Here is a 21981-nt window from a genome sequence, read left to right on the forward strand (position 1 = left end):
GGTTAGTCCTAGAGTTAGGTATCGCGACGTACCTTAACTATATGTATATCCAGGGGAAAGGGACTGCAGGACACGGGGTTATGGAGTACATATGCCATCATGCTGATCGGAGAGTGGCTCACCATCTCATGGGCGGCTTGCAGATCGCATCGAAAGAGCTCCTGTCGTACCACGAAGGCGAGTCCATTGAAATCAAGACCAGCCAGAACCGACATTGTTCCCAATTGCTTTTCTCCCACTTTGCATAACGCACATCCGTAGCATGGCCAAGTCACCTTCATCCCTACTGGACGAAGCTGGGATTTGGGTTGGAGAGAGGGGAAAAAAAAGGAAGTTTTGGGTTGCAGAAGTCAATCTGGTCAATCGGACTGATCGATTCGAACTAGGCAAAGGCATTGATGCTAGCTCGGTTGGTTCGGTTTAGCCCATAATTTGTTTCAGGGGTTGGCCATTTTATTGGACGTACCCACCGCATAGAGTCCTTGGTATATAACGTAGGAAGAGCCCCGGAGGCATCTACATGAAACCGACATTGGGGCCGACGGTGTTCAAGCTTCCTAACCGGGCTTAAGCAGCGCCATGGGAGGGGAGTACTCCGTAGAGTATCTCGGAGGATGGCGAACATGCTGCATTGAAACGTTGAATATTTTGTTCTCCTCGGTGTTGTACTGCATAAAATATATTTATATTAGGACAGGTTTTAAACGTCAGACCGAGCGATTGGCCGTGCCGCCCAAACCCTGGACACATTAGCTCGCAGTTGGGACCAATCGCCGACTTGATCCTTCGTTCGCAAGGGCGCGATCTAGGATGCGCGCCCATCGTGGTCTAATCATTCTCTGCTGTCACCGCCACAGGTTGCGTTGAACACGTCGTCGCTGCTGCACCCACGGCAGAGAGAATACGCAGGCATCGGCTAGGATTAGGGTCCGTTCACAGAAGATCGAAGACGGGCTGGCTGCACGATCAGTCCCAATATCTTCCGAGATGCTGCTATACATAGCCACAGTCACCACATTTTTACGAGGTGTCGATGGAGATATCTTCAGCCTCGATGCGCGAGCCAGGATCAGTTGAAAAAGTATTTTGGGCGTTTTCCAACACGTCAATTGCGGTCGAAGGGATAATCCCACGCATAACTAGTGCGTTGACGTATTCCCTGACCCAATATTCCGTATATATTGACAGCTTGGGGCTTCTGGACAAGGAGTTAGGCGCGTTTTGCGTCGTGGGGCCCTTTCTCACGTCAAATATGCATGTATATGGATATTATGGAGAATCGGAGATAGAGTATTGCTATTGGAACCGACATTGGGGCCAAAGGGGTTCGAGCTGTGCCTTGGAGGCGAAATCGTCGTCGTGAGAGACAAACTGGCCGCGATCGTGTAGCATGTTTCAGTGTCATCGCCAACTGCATCTGTCGACTTTGCAGAAATCAAGTTCGTGGATGTGCCGGCCAGATCGTAATCCCTGAACTGCAGGTCGAAGCCGGTGTATGACCTTGCCGATGCCTTGCATGCCTGTGGTAACGAATATCCCCCAGTGCGCTGGCCCCTGACGGCGTCGATGACGGCTAGCTGGACTATGCGAGTCATGTCAAACCGCTAGTATGTATGATGATGATAAATATTCCGTGCAGCAAAGGAGGTCGTAATTAAAATTCTTGTTCTTCATGAAGTTCTCGTTCTCGTTCTGTCTTCTATATACACCCACTGCGTTGTAGGCAGCGAGATTCTAACCGAGTAAATAATTCAAGCCTCCAACATAAGCGTCTATGAACATGTACTCCGTGTATAAATAGTATATAGCAGTCGCATCGTCTGGAGATATCAGAATGACTTGTCCTGCCGTACGAAGTATAGTAACACCTGTCTAGACACCAAGCCTCGCAAGCGTCGAGGGCGCGAGACTTGCAGGCTGCTCCTCGCGCTGTTTCGCCGGGACATTGCCCATCTCGCTGTCTACCGGTAGCGATCCAGGGACGTCATTGGGGGTGTCATTAACATTCTCTTCCTGAGCCTGAGCCTGAGCCTGAGCCTCAGCTATGCTCCGGCGTTTCCTTAGCCATCGAATATACCACCATGAAATTGCAAAGCAGAGAAGGGTGAACCCTGCAGATAACCCAAGACCGAGCCCGATGCTGGCGGTGGGACTGTGGTTCTCGAAGGTCGTTTGTGGGGTTCCTGCTGGAGCAGATGTAGTCGCTGACGGACTCCGGATCACGATTGACGGCCGTGGAGATCGATATGAAACGTCGTCTGCGATGATGAAGATCGGAGACTGCAGGATCTTCCCTGGATTGGCTCCCCGGAACTCGAGCTGGAAGCGATTCGCGGCGCTGCGCAGTAAGGACTCCGGGACGGCGAGAGGGAAGCTGATCGACTTGCTCGACGGAATATCAGTCGTGTCTGTATCTCGTCCTGTTAGCATTTGACATTGACTTGAACGTTTCTAGCTACGCACCCCAGACATCTTCCCTGTATGCTCTGGCCTGGTCCGCAGACACCAGCCAGAGTGTGCCGTTGACGCTATCCAGACAAGCATCAAGATACGCTCTCGTCCAGTTGTCCCATTTCACCTCGAGCAGTTCGCCGTTCCTGAAGGTCGGCTCGCCATTATTGCTTAGCGAGGGTTCGGTAAACGACTTTGAGCACTCGTATTCCGTCCGCACAGCGAGACAACAGCAGGCGAGGAGTGGCGATAGCAGCACGGCGAGACGAGGGAGGTTCATCTCGAATCACTCGGTATGCGATGTCATGGACGGCCAGAGGGAGAGGTGAAGACGGCCATGACCTCCAGAGAGTATCTTTGCCCATATCACGAGGCCATTGCGGAGGGCGTTGAGGGATCCTTCGTCTATTCCCGGTGCTGATATCGAAATATCGACTTAGAGTCGTACTCGGAGTCTAAAGCACCGGGGCATCCCTCCATCTCGGTGCAACTTCTCTAGACCCCAGCTCCCCAGGCAGTGGGTCTATATCGCCTGGCTTCGTATTCTTCTGTCGATGTTACCTCAAGCTACCAGCATGGTCGTTTTCTCGTCGCAGGTAACGCATTCATCAAGAAGGTGATCGAAAGCCAGGGTTGAATTGCTTATATTCCCGAATACCCGAAGAGCCTCATCCTATAAATATCATCCCCGAACTTGTCAACTACTCCGCCATGTCTCATCTCAGCGCCTCTCGGCAAACGAGTAGCATGATCGAGGAACGCTGTACTCGCTACTTGCGTGGATGAATGCCACACAATGCAGGCAAGCAAGCCAGAGTGGTAAACAGCAATACTAGCACCGGCTGAAACTGCATTCGCGTGCTGTATTCAATAACCCCAGTGGTACGGACGCAGTCATAGCCTGATATTCTGTGGCGAATCACTCGATTTCTAGATTACGAAAATGCAAGGGAGCTTTTCTATAGGCGCGTATGTGTCATTACCTGGAAAGATCAAGCCTATTTTCATGATGTCTGAGATCAAAGCGCTGCCACGCAGTACCAGAAGCCACCGGACAGGTAGAAGAGTGTCATCCCTTGTTGAAGTCGCCATGGGAGGAGTCGAAGGAGAATGGGGAGCGGAGGGAAAAGAACAGGAAGTACTTGACACGGATACTTCTTTCTGGGTAATAAATAGTACCCAGTGTCTGTGGCATCAAGGGGCCAATTCCAACAATTAATCGAGTATATAACTGGTCTAGGTGGATTCTGCAAGACATAGACCTGTATATATAGATTGACAATATCTGCATAGTAAGTATTAGTTTGGATATAATAAGTATAAGAAGGGAAGACTCGTATAAGGATAACAATGGCAGACTATATATGTACAGCGCAATGTACGTCGTAATTGACAGCTTGTCTATGCTTGGGCCATTAATCCTTTTCGTTTCCTGAGCATATGATACTGTATATCCTGGCTTAATCCTTTTAGTTTCCCGAGCATATAATACTGTATATCGTGGCCATGAGACACGAGACATGTAACTTGTTATATTCGGAAGCTGGTGAATTGATGCATCCAGAGTGAGTAGACAGCACAAGTTTGTTAGATTTACCCACCTCAGTATTAAATATGTAGTCATTTTGCAGGTAGACGAAGTAGTCACTTGTAAGTCTTGCAGGTGGTGATATCAGTTATTAGAATAGACTGGAAACACCGTCTATTCTACATGAAAAGTACTCTGTTTAGTGATGGTCTGCAGAATGGAAACACATAACCACTTTCCACATTGCCATTTTCCAACCATAGAGAATATAAGGTATAAAGAGTCGTATGTCCTGGGGATCTCATCAAGGATAGAAACCTAACGTAGCTACTATCTTGTTGAGCTACTGCGTGTATGCTAGCAGTTAACTAGGTTGGCCATCAACACCTTGCAGTAGAACCTAGCCGAGTAGCCACCTTGACAGAGGATCGCCTGCACCATGGCAGCTGGCGACTGCAGGTATTGGCCTTGTACCTGGTGGCTAGGTTGATATCAGCGTGAGAATGCCTTGACGACGAGAGTTGCATCCTTGTTATCTTCAGCAACGGGTTCTAGTAGCTATAACCATGCGATGAAGAGCAGGGGTGTACAGTATGTGGCGGTCTACCTGGAGCTCGACTCCCCGTATTCCATACCTTCACTGGATGGAAAGTGATCCTTTTAACAGGAGGCAGCACATAACGTCGATAATATCCGTCAAGCCTCTTGGACAGGCCTCTCCCTCGAGCCAGCGAAGAATACGGGCAGACAGAGTTTGGCAAGGATGAGCTCCGAGACCGGACAGAGAGATAGTGAGTATAGAAAGGATAGTAAGAATAGCTTCATAGCTATTATCGGTAAGTATGGCAGCAGTGTATACCGACGTGCTAACCCTGTCTATATCTATCCTCGCTGTTTAACATCGTACCCTGGCAGAGTCCAACGGCTTCCTCGCCTCACAACTGCCATCGAAGGTTAAGTAGGCTCAGGAAGCTTACTCGTTGAGATGCCGGGGTAGGCCTGTATCTTCAGCTCCCTGCCGCAACGTCGTTCATGTACCGATCACTCAGAGATAGAACAATCACCCCAACGTAGACCATCACTCCAACGTAGAAGACATAGAGGAGTGTTGACTCGTGGAGATGACTTCTCGGTCTATCGACGGAAGGCTGGATAGTCGGAAGCATATGATCGGCCAGGTACCTGCGCGAGCTTCCCGGTGTATATGTCCTCGGCTGGGCTTCGTCTATTATCTACCAGAAGGGAGTCGTTATATTAACTATAGCACCGCCGCTATACCTCCCTCGACGTCCCTCGACTCATTGACGAGAATAAAGAGCATAAAGAAGCTCTCATCGACAAGAGAATCACTCGTCGACGAGAATAAAGAGTCATCGGGGCACTAAAATAGCTCGGCCGCTGGCACCGAAAAAATAGATTAGCAAGTGAACCGGCAAGCCAGAAAAAAATAGCACTTAGTTACACCGACACTCTTTATCTGTTGACTCACCATCCAGCTCTCTCTTCCCTCCTTCACTCTTCATTCTTCGCCCTCGACGCCGTCAGACACAGCTTCGTCTCTCTTGCTACGCCCAATTGCCTCTCCAGAGCTGTCCAATGGCTCTTAGTGCCCGGTGTGGGCAGCGGTCACTAACATCCCTGCTGAGACAGCGATGCATATCCACCGCTGAACAGAACGCCCGACTCCTCGCGCCAGCCCGAGCCTTCTCGACCAGGTCCGCCAGAGATATACTTGCTCGCTCACAGACGCTGCAGAAGTCGGCCTCATGGCGGTCCTCGCGGCAGTTCTCGCTGACGGCGCGCAGTCTGGCGGCCGGCCAGGAAGCTCCCAGCGCGCAGTCATACCTGGCCAGCGGGGCCGTCAAGGGCTCCGGACAGCTGGTGGACGTCAAGAAGGTGCTGGTTATCGGGAGTGGAGGACTGAGCATCGGACAGGCCGGTGAATTCGACTACTCTGGTATGTACTTCAATTGGTGATACATGTTGAATATGTTGAATATGGTGGTCCGAAAGCGGAGATACACGCGATCAATTGCTGATACTGGACAACAGGATCACAAGCTCTCAAGGCACTCAAGGAAGCTGGCGTAAAGTCAGTCCTCATCAACCCGAACATTGCGACTATCCAGACCGACCACAAGCTCGCAGACGAGGTCTACTATCTACCCGTCACCCCAGAGTACGTCACCTACGTGATCGAGCGGGAGCAGCCCGATGGCATCTTCCTGACCTTCGGAGGCCAGACGGCCCTCAACCTGGGCGTCCAGATGAACCGCATGGGCACCTTTGAGCGGTACGGCGTCAAGGTGCTCGGAACGAGCATCAAGACGCTCGAGACCAGCGAGGACCGTGACCTCTTCTCCAAGGCCCTCAACGAGATCAACATCCCAATTGCAGAGTCCATCGCTGTCAGCACCGTCGACGATGCCCTGGAAGCTGCTGGCAAGATCGGATACCCCATCATCGTCCGTTCAGCCTACGCCCTAGGTGGTCTGGGGTCGGGTTTTGCAAACAACCCGGATGAGCTGAGAGACCTGTCCTCCCGATCTCTCACCCTCGCTCCCCAGATCCTCGTTGAGAAGTCCCTGAAGGGATGGAAGGAGGTCGAGTACGAGGTCGTCCGTGACGCGAGCAACAACTGCATTACCGTCTGCAACATGGAGAACTTTGACCCTCTCGGCATCCATACCGGAGACAGCATCGTCGTCGCACCCAGTCAGACCCTCTCTGACGAGGAATACCACATGCTCCGAACGGCTGCCATCAAGATCGTTCGCCATCTCGGCGTCGTGGGAGAGTGTAATGTCCAGTATGCCCTCCAGCCAGACGGTCTAGACTACAGAGTCATCGAGGTCAACGCCCGTCTTTCTCGATCTTCCGCCCTGGCTTCCAAGGCCACCGGTTACCCGCTCGCATACACCGCAGCCAAGATCGGGCTCGGCCATACCCTGCCAGAGCTACCTAATGCCGTTACAAAGACTACGACCGCCAACTTCGAGCCTAGCTTGGACTATATCGTCACCAAGATCCCGCGATGGGATCTGAGCAAGTTCCAGCACGTCAAGCGTGATATCGGAAGTTCCATGAAGTCCGTCGGAGAGGTCATGGCTATCGGCAGGACGTTTGAAGAGTCGTTCCAAAAGGCTATTCGACAGGTTGACCCGGGCTTCATCGGTTTCCAGGGTGACAAGTTCGAGAACCTAGATGATGTTCTCAAGAACCCGACTGATCGCAGATGGCTTGCTGTTGGCCAGGCTATGCTTCATGAAGGATACTCTGTCGACAAGGTCCATGAGCTCAGCAAGATCGATAAATGGTTCTTGTACAAGCTGCAGAATATCGTGGACATGCACAAGGCGTTGCAGGATATCGGAAGCTTGTTCGGCATCCAGAAGAGTATCATGCTCGATGCTAAGAAGATGGGTTTCTCTGATAAGCAGATTGCCCTCTGTGTCGGCTCTACTGAAGACGATGTTCGTGCTCGCCGAAAGGGCTTCGGTATCCGTCCGTGGGTGAAGAAGATTGATACCCTGGCCGCTGAATTCCCAGCTGATACTAACTACCTCTACACTACCTACAATGCTTCATCGCACGACGTCACCTTCGATGACCACGGTACCATCATTCTTGGAAGCGGAGTCTACAGAATCGGAAGCTCCGTCGAGTTCGACTGGTGTGCCGTCAACGCTACTCTCTCCTTGAGAAAGATGGGCAAGAAGACAGTCATGATCAACTATAACCCCGAAACCTACTCGACCGACTTCGACACCGCCGACAAGCTCTACTTTGAAGAACTCAGCTACGAACGAGTCATGGACATCTACGAGCTCGAGAATGCCAGCGGCGTCGTCGTCTCCGTCGGTGGCCAGCTTCCTCAGAACATCGCCCTCCGACTCCAGGAGACTGGCGGCGCAAAGGTTCTCGGAACCGATCCCAAGGATATCGACAAGGCTGAGGACCGTCACAAGTTCTCTCAGATCTTGGATAGTATCGGTGTCGACCAGCCTGCATGGAAGGAACTTACTTCCGTTACTGAGGCAGAGGCCTTTGCTGATTCCGTCGGATACCCCGTCCTAGTCCGACCCAGCTACGTTCTCTCCGGAGCTGCGATGAGCGTCATCTACAGCAAGGACGAACTCAAGAACAAGCTCCTCTCTGCCAGCTCCGTGTCTCCCGACCACCCCGTCGTCATCACCAAATTCATCGAAGGTGCCGAAGAGATCGATGTCGACGCCGTTGCTTCGTCAGGTAAACTCATCCTCCACGCCGTCAGCGAACATATCGAAGCCGCAGGCGTCCACTCCGGAGATGCCACTCTCGTCCTCCCACCAGCCAACCTGGAAGAATCCATCATGGCCCGCGTCAAGGAAATCGCAGAAAAGGTCGCCAAAGCATGGAGCATCACCGGCCCATTCAACATGCAAATCATCAAAGCCAAGAACCCCGACGGCGGCGAACCTCTTCTCAAAGTCATCGAGTGCAACCTTCGTGCTTCCCGCTCATTCCCCTTCGTTAGCAAAGTACTAGGCACAAACTTCATCGACGCAGCCACCAAGGCGCTCGTAGGCCGCGACGTCCCCGAACCCGTCGACCTCATGGCCGAGAAACGAAACTACCTCGCTACCAAAGTGCCTCAGTTCAGCTGGACTCGACTTGCTGGCGCCGACCCATTCCTCGGCGTCGAAATGGCTAGTACGGGAGAAATCGCCTGTTTCGGCAAAGACCTCATTGAAGCATACTGGGCCTCGCTGCAGTCGACCATGAACTTCCGCATGCCTGAACAGGGCGAAGGTCTCCTCTTCGGCGGTGACACTGACATGGTCGAATTGCCTAAGATAGTCGACTATCTTCACCCACTCGGTTACAAGCTGTTCGTTGCAAGTGACAAGGTGAAACAGTTCCTTGAATCCAACGCCAAGGCCAAGGACCTGAACATTGAAGTCATCGAGTTTCCCAAGCAAGATAAACGTGCCTTGCGAGAGGTTTTTGAGAAATATGATATTCGCGGAGTATTCAATGTCGCCAAGGCGCGAAGCAAGCATCTCCTCGATGAGAACTATGTCATGCGACGAAACGCAGTTGACTTTGGAGTGCCGCTCTTCATGGAACCGAAGGTATGTTCATAACCCCTTTCAACGCACATTCCTCGTTGTACCCATTGCTAACTTGTCACTCTAGACTGCCCTCCTCTTCGCCCAGTGTATGAGTGAGAAGCTCCCCCGAAAGGAGGGAATCCCAGACGAAGTTCGCAGCTGGTCAAACTTCGTTGGAAGAAAATTAGTGTAATAACATACACCAGGAACACAAAACCCATGAAAATAAAAATGGGAATACCTGGGTACATTTCCCTTCCCCTTTATAACCCCCCCCCCCCCCCCCCCCCCTTTTTTTGTTCTTTTTCTCTCAACTGGTTAATCCGGTGGAAACAAGCTTTCTATAAAAGTATTTCGGCGTCAGAAACCTTTACTTCTCCTCCCCACCCTTTTGTTCTTTTGGTCTTAGTAGGATCGTGTGTGTTTATCTAGGTTTAACAATGCTTTATTTCACTCTTACTCTTTCCATTCTACCTTGATCTGGCCTATTATTACTTCACGCTGCATAGATTGATGGAAGGGGAGCCAAAGGTAACTAGTTATTTTAGGTCTAGTGGATTACAAACTTATGTAATACTCCAAGGGTGCAAATATCTGCTCCCTTCTCCCTTCTCGATCTCTGCAGACGACATCTCTGAGAAGAAGATGTACAGCCCAGCTCCCTCGCTCACCACGATTCGACATCGATCGCTATACCAAGATCGAGGGCCTTGATGGCCCTTTCTTCCATCCAAAGTCGCCAATCCCGATGATATGCACCATCCACGTTGTTGTACTCAAACAGCGCTCTCCCTGCAGAAACAGGTTCCTTGCCCTTCATGCGGATTGGATAGTATTTATATTCCTCGATTTCGACATGGGGGATCAAGTTCCGCAACAGTTGCATCCTGTGTTCCAAACGAAGAATAAAAAAAAATACCACATTCTTAGCCATGGGAGTTATCGACATACAGAGGAAAGGACAAGAGGAATATCCCCAACGGACACTTACAGTTGGTCGTGCTCTACCGGGTAGTGGAGCGATTCCTCATCGTTGGGCGTAAATTTGTTACGCGGCGCCATGATGTACGCTATCGTACGCTCAAAAGGATGCTTTTTTTGGAACAGAGAGGTATCAAGCGCCGGGCCGACGGCATATATGGTGTTGCCTGCGCCTCTGATCATGTTAAGAACTGGTTCGAAGGTGTAATAGCCGCGCGGCCGGGTGGCCCAGTAGCCAGGATAATGAAGGTCCTCCCACAAGTGACACTGAGAAGAGGACCAAGTCAGCAAACCGCGATCAGTCAGCCGAGTGATGTTTTCTTACCATGTATACACCACGACTCGAAACTACCACCAGGACTGTGCAGCCTTCTAGCAAAGTACCTGCCGTGCCAGCCAAGTACTGATTGTTAACGAGCGGCGCAGAGGCGAAGGCCTGCTGTATGCAGTAGCTAAGGAGTTCCCAGCCACCAGCTATGATCGGACACACCGAATTGATTGAGAGTATAGTATTCTGGTCACGTACGTAAGCTGCTATACCTTGTTGCGTCGGCCCAAGAAGAAGCCGCTTTCCTAAAAGCAGCCTTGGGGCAGTCAAGAGAGCTGCTGTGGCAGATAGCTTCAATTATTAGAACATGGCAGTTATCAGACTGATATATGCCTTCATGATAGCGACGTCCCTATTGATTAGTCCACAGATGTAGTCCGTTTACTTAATATTGCGAAGAACCATAACGTTGAAACCACAAGGCGCCTGCCAATACCCTGATTATCCTGGTAATTAACTAACTAAATCGTTGATTATATCGGAGAAACGTCGCGGAAATGCGCGCCAGGGTTCATCTCAACCCCTCTTAACTCGTCTTTGCGTCTCATCTTCTCTTATTTTGCATATCATTTCATACAGCACTCCATCTTTACCATGTATCCTAGATCACCGTATGCACCACGGAATCCCTGGCCACCCAAGCAGCCCATTATCAGCACCTGTCCAGACTGGATTATCGAACAAGTTGTATCATCGCTGGAACTGGCAGATATCCGCAACCTGCGCCTTACGGGTAAAACCGTGTCCCTAAAATCATCACAAGGACGTTTTCGGTGCTTCCTCCAGTCTAAAAATGTCGACCTGACGAGCGAGGCCTTGCAGACATTCGTTGAAACTAAAGGCTACACATCCAAGCTCAAGAATTTGAATCTCGTTGGGCTGGCGGTAAAGCCGAACCAACAGAAGGAGGCAGATAAAATACAAGAAAGGGAAACTCTTCTTCTTACCGAGGTGTTCAATAAAATCGCCGAATACAATGGCGACGGCTGTCTTGAATCTCTGACTCTCAGAGTAATCCTCGTTCACAAAGATGGAACGCGACAACTCCCTGCCGATGCTTCCAAGTTCCCCTGGGAATATATACCAAAACGCATATGGGCCTGCGCAGTTTATACATGGAAAGTTGCTCTACGAGCCTTGGCCGCGAGTAGATTGCGCATTAAGAGGCTGAATGCTTTCAATGATGCGAATATGCAGCAGTGTAGCATACCATGCGATCGTCTCACTACGGTTGATTTACAAGATATCGGACTTGCAGAGTCGCTGGCCTCGCTCAAGTCACTATCGCTCAGCATTTGTGATAGGATCTTCGATCTTGACAAAGATATACCCGAATATGACAAGAACTATGACTACGGGAGTATAAGTGAGGCCAAAAGTGAAGAGCTGAGGGACTTCCAAGCAGAAGCTGATGAGGAAAATAATTTTGACGGCGTTGCAAATCTCGTCAATTTATGTGGCCGGATTGAAGACTTTGAATTGCACCACTACCATAACCGTAAGGAACGTTTGACCGTCAAATTTCATGCTGAGAGGATTCTGCAATGCCTGGTAGAGCTAGAACAGTTGCCTAGGCTGAGGAAGAGTAAGCTGCGCGGTATATCAGCTACAGGGACTGATCTTCTCAATTACATTATACGAACGGACCCTAGTGACTTAACCCTTGAGCGTATTAAACTGCAAAAGGGAGAATTTTCTCCAAATATTGATCACTGCACGAGCGACCAGGCACACCTTCATACACTGCTGCTTGACACTTTGTACGAGGACAAAGGCAAATATTTCGAAATGGTGCTCTTTCCTTGGTACAAGGGATGCAAGGCAATAGTTCAGGGTATAGATTCTGAAGTAGGGAGAGCCGAGAGTCTGAAGCGCGAGGGAAATGATATTAGACAGCCTTTGTTGTTTATAGTGTCACTTGCACACTTTCAAGGTAGCCCGGTGAACCAGGCATATTCTCAGCGGAACAGGTTGGAGTTTGGAGCTTGGTAACCATAATTGTGAGTAGATTATAGATGTCAACGGTGGGCTGCGGCTTTATAACTCTGACATAGCGGCCCTAGTTTACTTCTTTTGAACTGGTTGTAAGCATGTGAGGGCGGCATGAACGTTGCTAACATACCTGATAGGCCTTAGCCGGAATGAATCTACGGTTCCTGAGTGTTGGGCAGCCATGTTCACATTACCCAGCAACTCCCAGTCCGACCTTCTGGCTCCAAAACGCCAGTTATAATGCTCTGGAAAGGAGCTATAAATCTCGAGACCAAAATTTGGTGATTTACAATAATTTGCAGAGGCAGCCAAGCCAATGTTCGAACCTTGAGACACAGAGAATATAGATATTATATCCTCTAGCAACAGCCCTTTTAGTCGGTACGAAAGTCCTATTATGGAAAAGAGTTTTAGACACGATTCTGGTATTTGATGGTGCGTGGTGAAACTCGCCAGCTGATCTAATTATTGCGAAATGCCCATGGGAATCAATGTGAAAGGCTCAGCCTGACAAACGATATTTGTATCCTCGCTTGAAAATTGACATAACTATAACATAGTTATACCTTGGATGACTGGCGAACATTAATTATATTAATATTAAAAGTGGCAATATTTCTAGTAGCCATGGCCCGAAGATGCCGGTAACTAGTTAAATAACTAAGAACGCCAGCTTTAATACTTCATCAATCTCCATCTGAGAACTAACAATCAATAAGATAGTCCGGACAAACTACTTACATGCCCACTATGGATGAAATTACCAGTTCCGAGCCGGGAGACTTATTCCATGTCATTTTTACGACTTCTCACATCCAAAAAGACCCTCGCGGTGAGATGGAAAAGGTCCGTATTCCGGGCACGTATACCTCTATTGGAGCAGCTAAGGCTGCCGCACACAGCTGCCTCTTTGATGCCGGCTACGAGCGAGAATGGTTTTCCAAGTACGAGACCAACCCTGAAGTCTTTGAAAGCCTAGGGATCCGTCAACGCGCTGGTCTCGCTGTCTTCGCGACCGCGCCAGATGGGACGACATTCCGTGTCCGTATTCACACCACCCCAAATGTCAACCATTTGACAACTTCATACGAGGATGGCCGGATTCCAGTTGATCTCTATTACGTCGTCCAGGCCAATGTCGAGTATGCTGATGGTCAGGGTGGCGAACTCCGCGACATCAATATTGAGGGCACCTTCAAATCATACGACGAGGCAAGGGACTTTGCTAGAGGTGTCCTACTCTCCGAAGAGGATGGGATCAGCAAGCAAAGCTTCGCCCAATATGACGAAGCCGGGCCGAACGAGAGAGACTGTGGATATGGCGAGAACGTCATCGTCCATGCAGTGAGTGATCATGGGGAAAACTACTTGATTAGTATAATTAAAAATCAGGAAATGGAGAGCGTCAGATTGGCGGAAGCAACAATGAAGATATCGTGAAGGCGAATCAGGCGGTTCTCAAGCTCAGCAGTGGGCTCACTATTTGTTTAACACTTGACCATTTCCTTGGAGAATTAACCGGGAAGCGAAAGGATGTTTGGCAGAACGGGCTGGATTGATTCCACTGAGAAAGTCACATATTGCACAGCAAATAATAGTGTCGTATCGTTGATATTGTCATGATATACAACTGATGGATATTTCGCCACATTAACCCTATAGTGTATTGACATTGTTCAATCTAAATATCGTACGACGCGGAGATTGTTCGGTATAGCTACCAACTCAAAGCAAACAGGATGGAACACCTAGAACGTTGCATAGCGCCATCGGATAGAAGTCTCACACCTTCGCCTAACCATCTAGTTCCTACGGCTCTATCCGATTCCCACCCACCGTTGCGCCATTGCTACAGTCTAAACTTTTGCCAGGGGAAGAAAAGCCTATGCGGCCAACAGTTTACTTTGATACGCTCCAACAAGCATAGAAGCTTGTTCAAGTTATCATTTCAAAATGCACATGGAATGTGCTAAGGTATATACAAACAGGGGAGCTGATTATGAATACATTGACCTGGATAAGCTGCCGAACTGAACGAGGCTCGCTTAGCTGCAGTATATACAGGATGTAAGTGATTCTTTTCCAGAATTCAATACCCACGGATTAAGGCAATGGCTCTGTCAAGAAATTGTCACGCCACTTAAGAGAGCAGAGTTCTGATCCTTTGAGTATGATATACAGCTCTTAAGTTAAACCTGATCAAAGGCAGAAGGTTTAGAAGTTCATTCTGGTGTGGCAAGTATTCATTCCGGCCAATCCGAATGGCCTGTATATCGAGCAGTCTTACGCGTTACTGTTGATATCACCTTGACAATCAAGGCCGCTGCTATTACCAGTCCACATTTCTATATGTCGACTACTCTAGACTCAAGTTTCCAGAGTTTGCAACTGATGTGGTTCATCTTGTCATTATGGTTTACAGTGACATAATAACTTCGTCATACCTTAGGAGGAGGAGATATAACAGCACCCTCCAGCTATATATATCCAGAGATAGTCATGATCTCTCTCCGAAACTTGAAAGTTGACATCTTCCTAGTGAGTGACACTACATAGCTGAAAGAAAAGATATGGCTCTACTTCCTTCACGCCTCAGATCGACCGAGTTTGGTCCACTCTTTCGTTTACTGGACGATTACGATACGTACCGGGGAGGCGAAGGCACCGTATCCTCCACCCGTACGTTTACACCCAGATTTGACGTTAAAGAATCAAACGATGCCTATGATCTTGACGGTGAATTGCCTGGGATCGACAAGAAAAATGTCCACCTTGAATTCACGGATCCGCAGTCCCTAACCATCTCGGGAAAAGGCGAAAAGAATGAGCAAAAGGTCGAGGAGCATGAGCATGGTTCGAAGTATTGGATATCCGAGAGATCCAGAGGAGAGTTTCATCGAACATTCAGCTTCCCTGCCCCGGTGGACCCAAATGCGGTCAAAGCCAGCATGAACCACGGCATACTCTCTGTTCACGTCCCGAAGACGTCTGCCAGCGCTGCAAAGACGATTACTATCGACTAGCATGTTCTCGTCGGGGAATCAAAATATCCTGGGTTGGACAAGGGTGCAGAATTTGGGTGGAATAAGTGTATCTCAAAAGAAGTTGCAATTGCTCCAGCGCTATTAGTTTGCCAGAATAATGCACATATATTGAAATCACTATAAGCGGAATTTCCGTAAGAACAGAGCTTTCTACATATTTAAAAGCCATGTAGAGATGAAACTCAGTAGTGGTATAGGAAGGACTGTCGGCGCCCCGAGAGTATATTTTGGTAGATAAGACAACTGAGAAAGCCGCCCGTGTTGGCAGTTTCCAGGAAACGAAGCTACTCGTTATAAAGCTCAAAACGTCGAAGATGATGAAATCGGTGACTATCATGGAAATTGTATCACCGCCGCTCTCTGATCTTGAAGCTGTGTGGCTTAAATATCAAACTGCTATTCGGGTGCCAAGACCGCACCCCTGACCAGATATCCAGCTACTCCGTACAAAGGAGCCGTTTCTTCTCACCGCTTCACTATTTGATACCAGTTCGTGGCGAACACCGGACAGGAACATACGGAGTATTGCCTAGAAATGGATTCAGAGCAGTTCAGTACGGCGGCTGTTCCACGGCGGGCGCCGGGGGACGCTGGAATGGGCCTTTTTGCGACATCTGCCATCAATATCGGCTCAGACGTTTGCAACCTTCCGGCGACCTTCTCAACAGTTTTGGATACGGAAAGGTTGCAGGATACATGCTCAAACTGTTTCTCGAGCACCCAGTTCACCATAGCAGACCCTGATCTTGACTTGAAGTTCTGCTCTGGTTGTCATGTAGTCAAGTACTGCCATAAGGTGAGCCGCGTCCACCCATGAATTGTAAATCGGGTTTAAGATGCTAAGAAGCGATGTAGGGATGTCAAGCTGAAAACTGGTCGGCAATACACAAATATGAATGTGCAATATATAAGCAACTTCATCCTAGGGTTCTGCCTATTAATTCAAGGGCTGTCCTTCGAATTGTTAAGCTGAGGGCTTCTAAAAAAGAGGATGCACGACTAGACGTGGGGATGTTTGAAACGCTCCGTTCCCATATGAAGGAGATTTCCGGGTCGAACAAGGAACAATACGAGCGGATAATGCTCTGTGCTAAGGCTGAGAAAGAGTACTCGAAGACCGACCTCGACCTTGAGGTTATTGCCGAGTACTTTGCAAAAGTAAGTATACATCTACATTTATGATGACCCTAGAGAGAGATATACCATGTACTAATATTTTTATTACTGATAGCTTGAAGTCAATAGTTTCAGTTTGACTAACCAATTCGGCGACTGTATAGGACTCTGCATCCAGCCGTATGCATGTTTTATAAACCATAGTTGCAACCCTAACGCAGTTGTTGGATTTGACGAGGGAAACATCATAATCAAAGCCGTGAAGAAGATCAAGGCTAACGAGCAGGTATTCATATCTTACATTGACAATACCAACCCATTCGAAACCCGGCAAAGGGAGTTAGCCGAGAGATACTTCTTCACTTGCAAATGCTCAAAATGTCTTAGGGGTGATAAGGCGCGAGAAGATCTGTTCCTAACCACTTCTCTTACGTCGGTTGAGATGGTTGTTCTTAAAGAGGCAGAAAAGCAGGCACTGGAGCTTCTTGCCTCAGCAAAGAAAGCTGAACCGCGCGCTTCAGTGAAACAACTCAAAGCTGCTATGAGGATACTACATGATACCAAGATGTGGCCTATTACTAGGCAACCGTATGTGCAAATCCGATCAGAGCTAATTGCATCACTGATCGACATTGAGAGCTTTTGGTCTGCTCTTCGCCATAGTGCAGTGCGACACTTGAACATCGACCCTGTGGTATACCCACAAAAATGGCATCCTCTCCGCAACCTGCATACTTACACGCTTGCGAAGCTGGTCACAATGCTCCGAGACAAGCTAGCTGGAAAAGTACCTAGTAATATCAAATGGCGTATGGATGGAGTATCGATCGTTTATCCTCTTCTCGCCACATTGAACAAGCATCTGGAATACGAACTGCCTGTTGTTGCGTCGCTTTATGAGAGTGATCTCGAAGATATGGTTGCTCCGGTAAGGGCAATTGGTTATGACCCATCTACTGAGTCTGCGGCCAAGGCGATGGCTCCCCATTGGAAGACCTTGGAGAAAATAGCGAAGGAAACACTCGAGATGGACGGGTGAAGTGCTGCTGAGATAGATGGTTCCGGCTACCAGTATAGCTGTTATCTAGTTTTGGGTGCGTGAATAATACCAATTTGAAGAGGCACTGGTTGTATGGAATGCATTTTTGCTAGATACATTAAAATCATAAATCTAGCAGTGGGTTGGCATGACGATGAATAAAGCTGACTTCTTTAAGAGCTCTTCCATTTCTACGCCGTTACATGACTCGGGAGAAGGGGTTCCGGATATAAAGCCCTTCCATACAAAGCAAGAACCCCATCCCTTTTGCCCCATGTAAGAGAAAATAAAAACATTTTGACATGCCCCCAATACAAAACGTCAAGTGCGTGCGGATTATTCGTTTACTTGAGAGGAATGAAACGCGAAGAGTGAGTAGCACCAATACCGGGTCGACCGTGCTTGACGGGTTTGCTAGAAGGAAAGGTTAGCGGGTGCACTTAAAGGTCCCAAGGTATCAGGAAGTGGCACGTACTATGAGATGGAGAACTCAGCCAAGTAGTGGCCAACCATCTCGGGCTTGATCTCGACCTGGTTGAATTCCTTTCCGGAGTAGATTCCGATAACGCTGCCGATCATCTCTGGTACGACAATCATGTCACGCAAGTGTGTCTTGACGAGATCTGGCTTCTCGTTGGGCTTGGCCTCCTGCTTGGACTTGCGGAGCTTCTTGATCAAACCCATGGGCTTGCGCTTAAGACCACGGTTGAATCTGCGGCGGGCACGGGCGTGGACAACATCGCGGAGCTGTTCGGAGGAGAGGTCAAGGAGTCTGTAGCAGTTATGCGTTAGATGGTTTGTTCTCTATTCTGCATCTGATGTGCGCGCATTTCATGTGACAAGCATGAAATTTTGGCATGAAAAATACGGATGGTGAAGAAGTTGAATAGGCGTTGGGGTTTGCAAAGGCGGAGGTCAGAACGTACTGGTCGAGGTCGATTCCACGGTAGGAAAATTTGCGGAAGGCTCTCTTTCTCTTGATCTCTGTTGATGGACAATTCGTCAGTTAACTCCTCGATCCGTATCCCATCGCCCAAAAAATATTCCAGCACGTCCACCATCGACCGTTCTCCCGGCCCTCTGAAGGATATTCCCGGGTTATCTTGCACGTACCGGCAGCCTCCTCGGCGTTCTATGAAACAGTCAGTCGCAAGTCACAAATGTCATTACCACCACAAGGCCGTGTACTCACGTATTCAGCGTCAGCCATGATTGCGGTCTTTGGTCTCTGAGCAACGCTGGCTTGCCCTTGTATAAGAGAAGAGAAGGGGAGAATGTCAAAGGTTGGCGGTTGTCTGTCTCTTCGTCTCGACGTCGTCAAAGTCGGTTTGGGCGGTCGAGGTGGAGAGCGAATTCGGCTAAGCGACATTAGCCCTAAGTGGCCTGCTTATGTCATAGCCCTATCCAGCCTCGGCCCAGATTAACTATTTTCCGCTCTATACAAGTAGATCTCGCCGATAGCAACGATGAAGTATTAGCCTATTCCAAGTATATGTTGGGTAGTTGTTAATTTAGAGAAGAGTACGCATAGGATAATTATGTAGATGCAATGTGGAAGAATTTAGCAGCATGCCAATAGGTTTTATATCATTTTGATGGTATCGACAACAGACAATAAAGCTGCCTCGCTCATAGAAACATGTAACAATTCCTCTATTTAACAAGACGGTAGTTACTCGGTTATTCCAAACCCAGTTCATCGCGTTCGCATACGCATCAAAAGAAGATTTTCCGCTGACTGAACTGAGCTATGTCCATCCTCATTACTGATATAACGCCGTATGAGCCATCACTGCCGTCATTTTTTGGTCTTCCTGATAGGATCCTCGAGAGGATGCGCTTAATCGAAGAGACCGAAGCCCATGTCCTCATCGGAGGCTTCCTCCTCCTCCTCCTTGGCCTCCTCCTTGGCCTCCTCAGCAGGAGCACCACCAGCACCACCGGCGGCAGGAGCGCCACCAGAGCCGCCAGCACCGCCAGATGGGACGGAGGCGAGCTTGGCGGAACCCTCAGAGATCAACTATCGAAGCGCACAGCCTGTTAGCCAGTGTCCCACATATGCAGTGCATCTTATCATTATCATTTCTTTTGGCGGGGATAACATACTTCCTGGAGGTCCTTGCCCTTGAGCTCACCGAGGAGCTTCTCGACACGCTCCTCATCGGCATCGATACCGACGGAAGAGAGGACAGCGTTGATGTCTTTGGCGGAGGGAGAGCTGTTGCCAGCTAGGCCGAGGAGAAGGTAAGCTGCGAGATGCTTCATTTTGATGTGTTTCTGGGATGCGTCAGTTTCTATCAATGCCCAGTAGACAAGGCGGAGAGCTCACCTGTTGAAATCTATAGATGAACAAGAGAAACAATCGATTTAACCGCGAGTTGGGCGGAGACTGAGTCGTCGAGTTCGGCTTTGCGATCGTTGTTGGAGGTTAGAAAAAGATAAGAGAAACCGAAAAGAGAAAGCGAAAAGTGCACAGTGGGATTATGTAATCAGTACAGTAAGCGAGGTTTGACGCTAGTCCATATCTAGAACGATGGCTTGGCTGATGACATAATCAGGCCTTTTTCTTTTCCTCCTTGGCTTCTTTCTTCTCTTCTATAAATACCGCCGTGAATCCCTCTGCTTTCAAGGCTTCAACTCGCCCAGCGCCAACGATCCTCCGCGCTGCTGCTACCCGTCGGAACCAAGTCTCGCGGCCGCCGCAGTTCCTCTGCCCTTTCCAGCGCCTTCGTCGGCCTTCGTTTCCTTTCTCAGGCGTGCTAGCAAGGCCCCTGCACGACATATATGAAACCTCTATAGTCCGTTATAAAGATCTGCAGACGGGCTATCTCGCTATGAGGTGATTTCGCGCCTGGGAATCATGAGTTGTTTTCAACCTCCAGTCATCGCTGGTGACCGGTTTCTACCCTACATACACGCTGAGAACCAGATAATATCAGGCCCAACTGCTACAAAATGAGTGTAAGTCCAGGCATAAAAAGCCAGCGTGTTCTTTGAATGGGCATCTGACTGACATACCTCCGCGGGCCAGTTCCTCAACTCTGTCCTCTCATCCATCGAGACGGGGGAGGTGTCTTTCACCCCGCCTCCCCCACCAAAAAGCACCACTCCAGACTCTACCTCCTCGGGCCCGAAGCCGTCTCTAAACTCGAAGCTCGCGGCGACCTCTATAAGCGGCAATAATGGCTATACGGGGACGTCTCACAAACGGAAAGCAGGCGAAGAGCTACCACGTCCGGCAGCACCCCGGAATGAACGGTTTCCAAAGACCCTGCCCGAGCGGTTTGCCTCATCTCAATCTTCAACCCCTACCCCGCGTTCACCCAGGGACAGCGACGCTGTTCGCAAACCTGGATCGAAACCAGCATCTTCGAACTCTAATGCTTCAAAGCCTGCCCTAGCCAAACCTAATGCTGCTGCCGTCTCCTCGAAACCGCCTCCAAAGGGCTCCTATGCCGCAATGATGGCCGAGGCTAAAGCTCTGCAGACTAAAGCACCCGCTGCTGTTGGGCTGATAAGACATCAAGCCGTGCCCAAGGACAAGAAGAGCAAGGTGCAGCAGAAGCGGATGACAGAGGAAGCCAAGCAGCGGGAACCAGTAAACAGAAAAACTTCATCAGACAGACCAGGGGCCGCCCCCGCCTCAAGGAGCACCAAGGATGCCATCTTGAAAGCTCGCCAGGCCGAGGTGAGCAAGCAAGACACATACAAAGGCACTGCGCGGCCCCGACCAGGCAGCCAACCTCCTACCAAGTCGTCAGAGCCAGCCTATACGGGAACATCTGGCCTGCCACCCCGGCGTACCCCCGGGAAGGACGGTCTCTACGGCCGAAATAGAGGCCGTAGCGCTGTTAGGAACGAATACCTAGCCACCGACGAAGAAGACGAAGGCGACTACGGTTATGAAGACGATGAGGAAGGTCTATATTCCGACGAGTCCGACATGGAAGCCGGCTTCCTTGATGTCGAACAGGAAGAGCAAGCTGCCCTTCGAATAGCTAGGCGAGAAGACGAAGAAGAGCTGAGGCTCGAGATGGCAGCAAAGAAAGAGAAGATGGAACGCAAGATGAAGTTAAACGCCCTTGCTAAATCACGACGCTAAACAAGTTTCCTATTACTACTTATGCCTATACCTTCGATACCTATTTCCTTGTGTCCACCCCTTTGCTTCACCTTATCTTTAGCGACTGGGACTGCGGTTTTAGTGGCGTCCAATGTCCTTTTTACCTCTGAACTTAGCGACTTTCACTCTCCATACTGTATGATTGCATGATGTCTTGGTCTTTTCGTTGTTCTAGCATGGAGGGGGGCATAGGCGCGATGAGCACTTTGCTGGCTTTCCTAGGCGCTTGTTATCAGAGGCTATTTGTTAAATATTCCATTATTGTTACTCTTAGCAACTTTCAAGC

The 21981-nt window shown here is 49.3% G+C and overlaps 10 protein-coding genes across 10 annotated transcripts; 6 read left to right on the forward strand and 4 right to left on the reverse strand.

The window, feature by feature from the left end:
- Positions 1–1020: 1020 nt before the first annotated feature.
- Positions 1021–2731, reverse strand: GIQ15_04847 (uncharacterized protein; the record flags this gene model as incomplete). The annotated part of the gene is made up of 4 exons (XM_033552264.1): positions 1021–1198; positions 1246–1582; positions 1881–2408; positions 2464–2731. The coding sequence occupies 4 exons, from the start codon at positions 2729–2731 to the stop codon at positions 1021–1023; spliced, it is 1311 nt and encodes a 436-aa protein (XP_033405994.1).
- Positions 2732–5575: 2844 nt separating this feature from the next.
- On the forward strand, positions 5576–9265 carry GIQ15_04848 (carbamoyl-phosphate synthase; the record flags this gene model as incomplete). Its single annotated transcript, XM_033552265.1, has 3 exons — positions 5576–5936; positions 6032–9093; positions 9158–9265. 3 exons carry the CDS (start codon positions 5576–5578, stop codon positions 9263–9265), a joined length of 3531 nt encoding a protein of 1176 aa, XP_033405995.1.
- A 474-nt stretch (positions 9266–9739) lies between these two features.
- GIQ15_04849 (uncharacterized protein) lies at positions 9740–10236 on the reverse strand (the record flags this gene model as incomplete). Its single annotated transcript, XM_033552266.1, has 2 exons — positions 9740–9959; positions 10064–10236. The coding sequence occupies 2 exons, from the start codon at positions 10234–10236 to the stop codon at positions 9740–9742; spliced, it is 393 nt and encodes a 130-aa protein (XP_033405996.1).
- A 739-nt stretch (positions 10237–10975) lies between these two features.
- Positions 10976–12373, forward strand: GIQ15_04850 (uncharacterized protein; the record flags this gene model as incomplete). The annotated part of the gene is made up of 1 exon (XM_033552267.1): positions 10976–12373. The coding sequence occupies one exon, from the start codon at positions 10976–10978 to the stop codon at positions 12371–12373; it is 1398 nt and encodes a 465-aa protein (XP_033405997.1).
- A 741-nt stretch (positions 12374–13114) lies between these two features.
- Positions 13115–13813, forward strand: GIQ15_04851 (uncharacterized protein; the record flags this gene model as incomplete). Its single annotated transcript, XM_033552268.1, has 2 exons — positions 13115–13717; positions 13766–13813. The coding sequence occupies 2 exons, from the start codon at positions 13115–13117 to the stop codon at positions 13811–13813; spliced, it is 651 nt and encodes a 216-aa protein (XP_033405998.1).
- A 1130-nt stretch (positions 13814–14943) lies between these two features.
- On the forward strand, positions 14944–15396 carry GIQ15_04852 (30 kDa heat shock protein; the record flags this gene model as incomplete). The annotated part of the gene is made up of 1 exon (XM_033552269.1): positions 14944–15396. The coding sequence occupies one exon, from the start codon at positions 14944–14946 to the stop codon at positions 15394–15396; it is 453 nt and encodes a 150-aa protein (XP_033405999.1).
- Positions 15397–15952: 556 nt separating this feature from the next.
- Positions 15953–17572, forward strand: GIQ15_04853 (histone methyltransferase SmyD1b; the record flags this gene model as incomplete). Its single annotated transcript, XM_033552270.1, has 4 exons — positions 15953–16213; positions 16273–16575; positions 16698–16713; positions 16755–17572. 4 exons carry the CDS (start codon positions 15953–15955, stop codon positions 17570–17572), a joined length of 1398 nt encoding a protein of 465 aa, XP_033406000.1.
- A 344-nt stretch (positions 17573–17916) lies between these two features.
- Positions 17917–18782, reverse strand: GIQ15_04854 (40S ribosomal protein S15; the record flags this gene model as incomplete). The annotated part of the gene is made up of 5 exons (XM_033552271.1): positions 17917–17986; positions 18048–18344; positions 18499–18556; positions 18686–18704; positions 18765–18782. 5 exons carry the CDS (start codon positions 18780–18782, stop codon positions 17917–17919), a joined length of 462 nt encoding a protein of 153 aa, XP_033406001.1.
- Positions 18783–19412: 630 nt separating this feature from the next.
- On the reverse strand, positions 19413–19837 carry GIQ15_04855 (60S acidic ribosomal protein P2; the record flags this gene model as incomplete). The annotated part of the gene is made up of 2 exons (XM_033552272.1): positions 19413–19592; positions 19679–19837. 2 exons carry the CDS (start codon positions 19835–19837, stop codon positions 19413–19415), a joined length of 339 nt encoding a protein of 112 aa, XP_033406002.1.
- A 690-nt stretch (positions 19838–20527) lies between these two features.
- Positions 20528–21674, forward strand: GIQ15_04856 (uncharacterized protein; the record flags this gene model as incomplete). Its single annotated transcript, XM_033552273.1, has 2 exons — positions 20528–20533; positions 20604–21674. 2 exons carry the CDS (start codon positions 20528–20530, stop codon positions 21672–21674), a joined length of 1077 nt encoding a protein of 358 aa, XP_033406003.1.
- Between the last annotated feature and the right edge of the window lie 307 nt (positions 21675–21981).

This window comes from Arthroderma uncinatum (genome assembly GCF_011692745.1).
Source record: "Arthroderma uncinatum strain CBS 119779 chromosome Unknown scaffold3, whole genome shotgun sequence".
In the NCBI taxonomy this organism is placed as follows: Eukaryota; Fungi; Ascomycota; class Eurotiomycetes; order Onygenales; family Arthrodermataceae; genus Arthroderma; species Arthroderma uncinatum.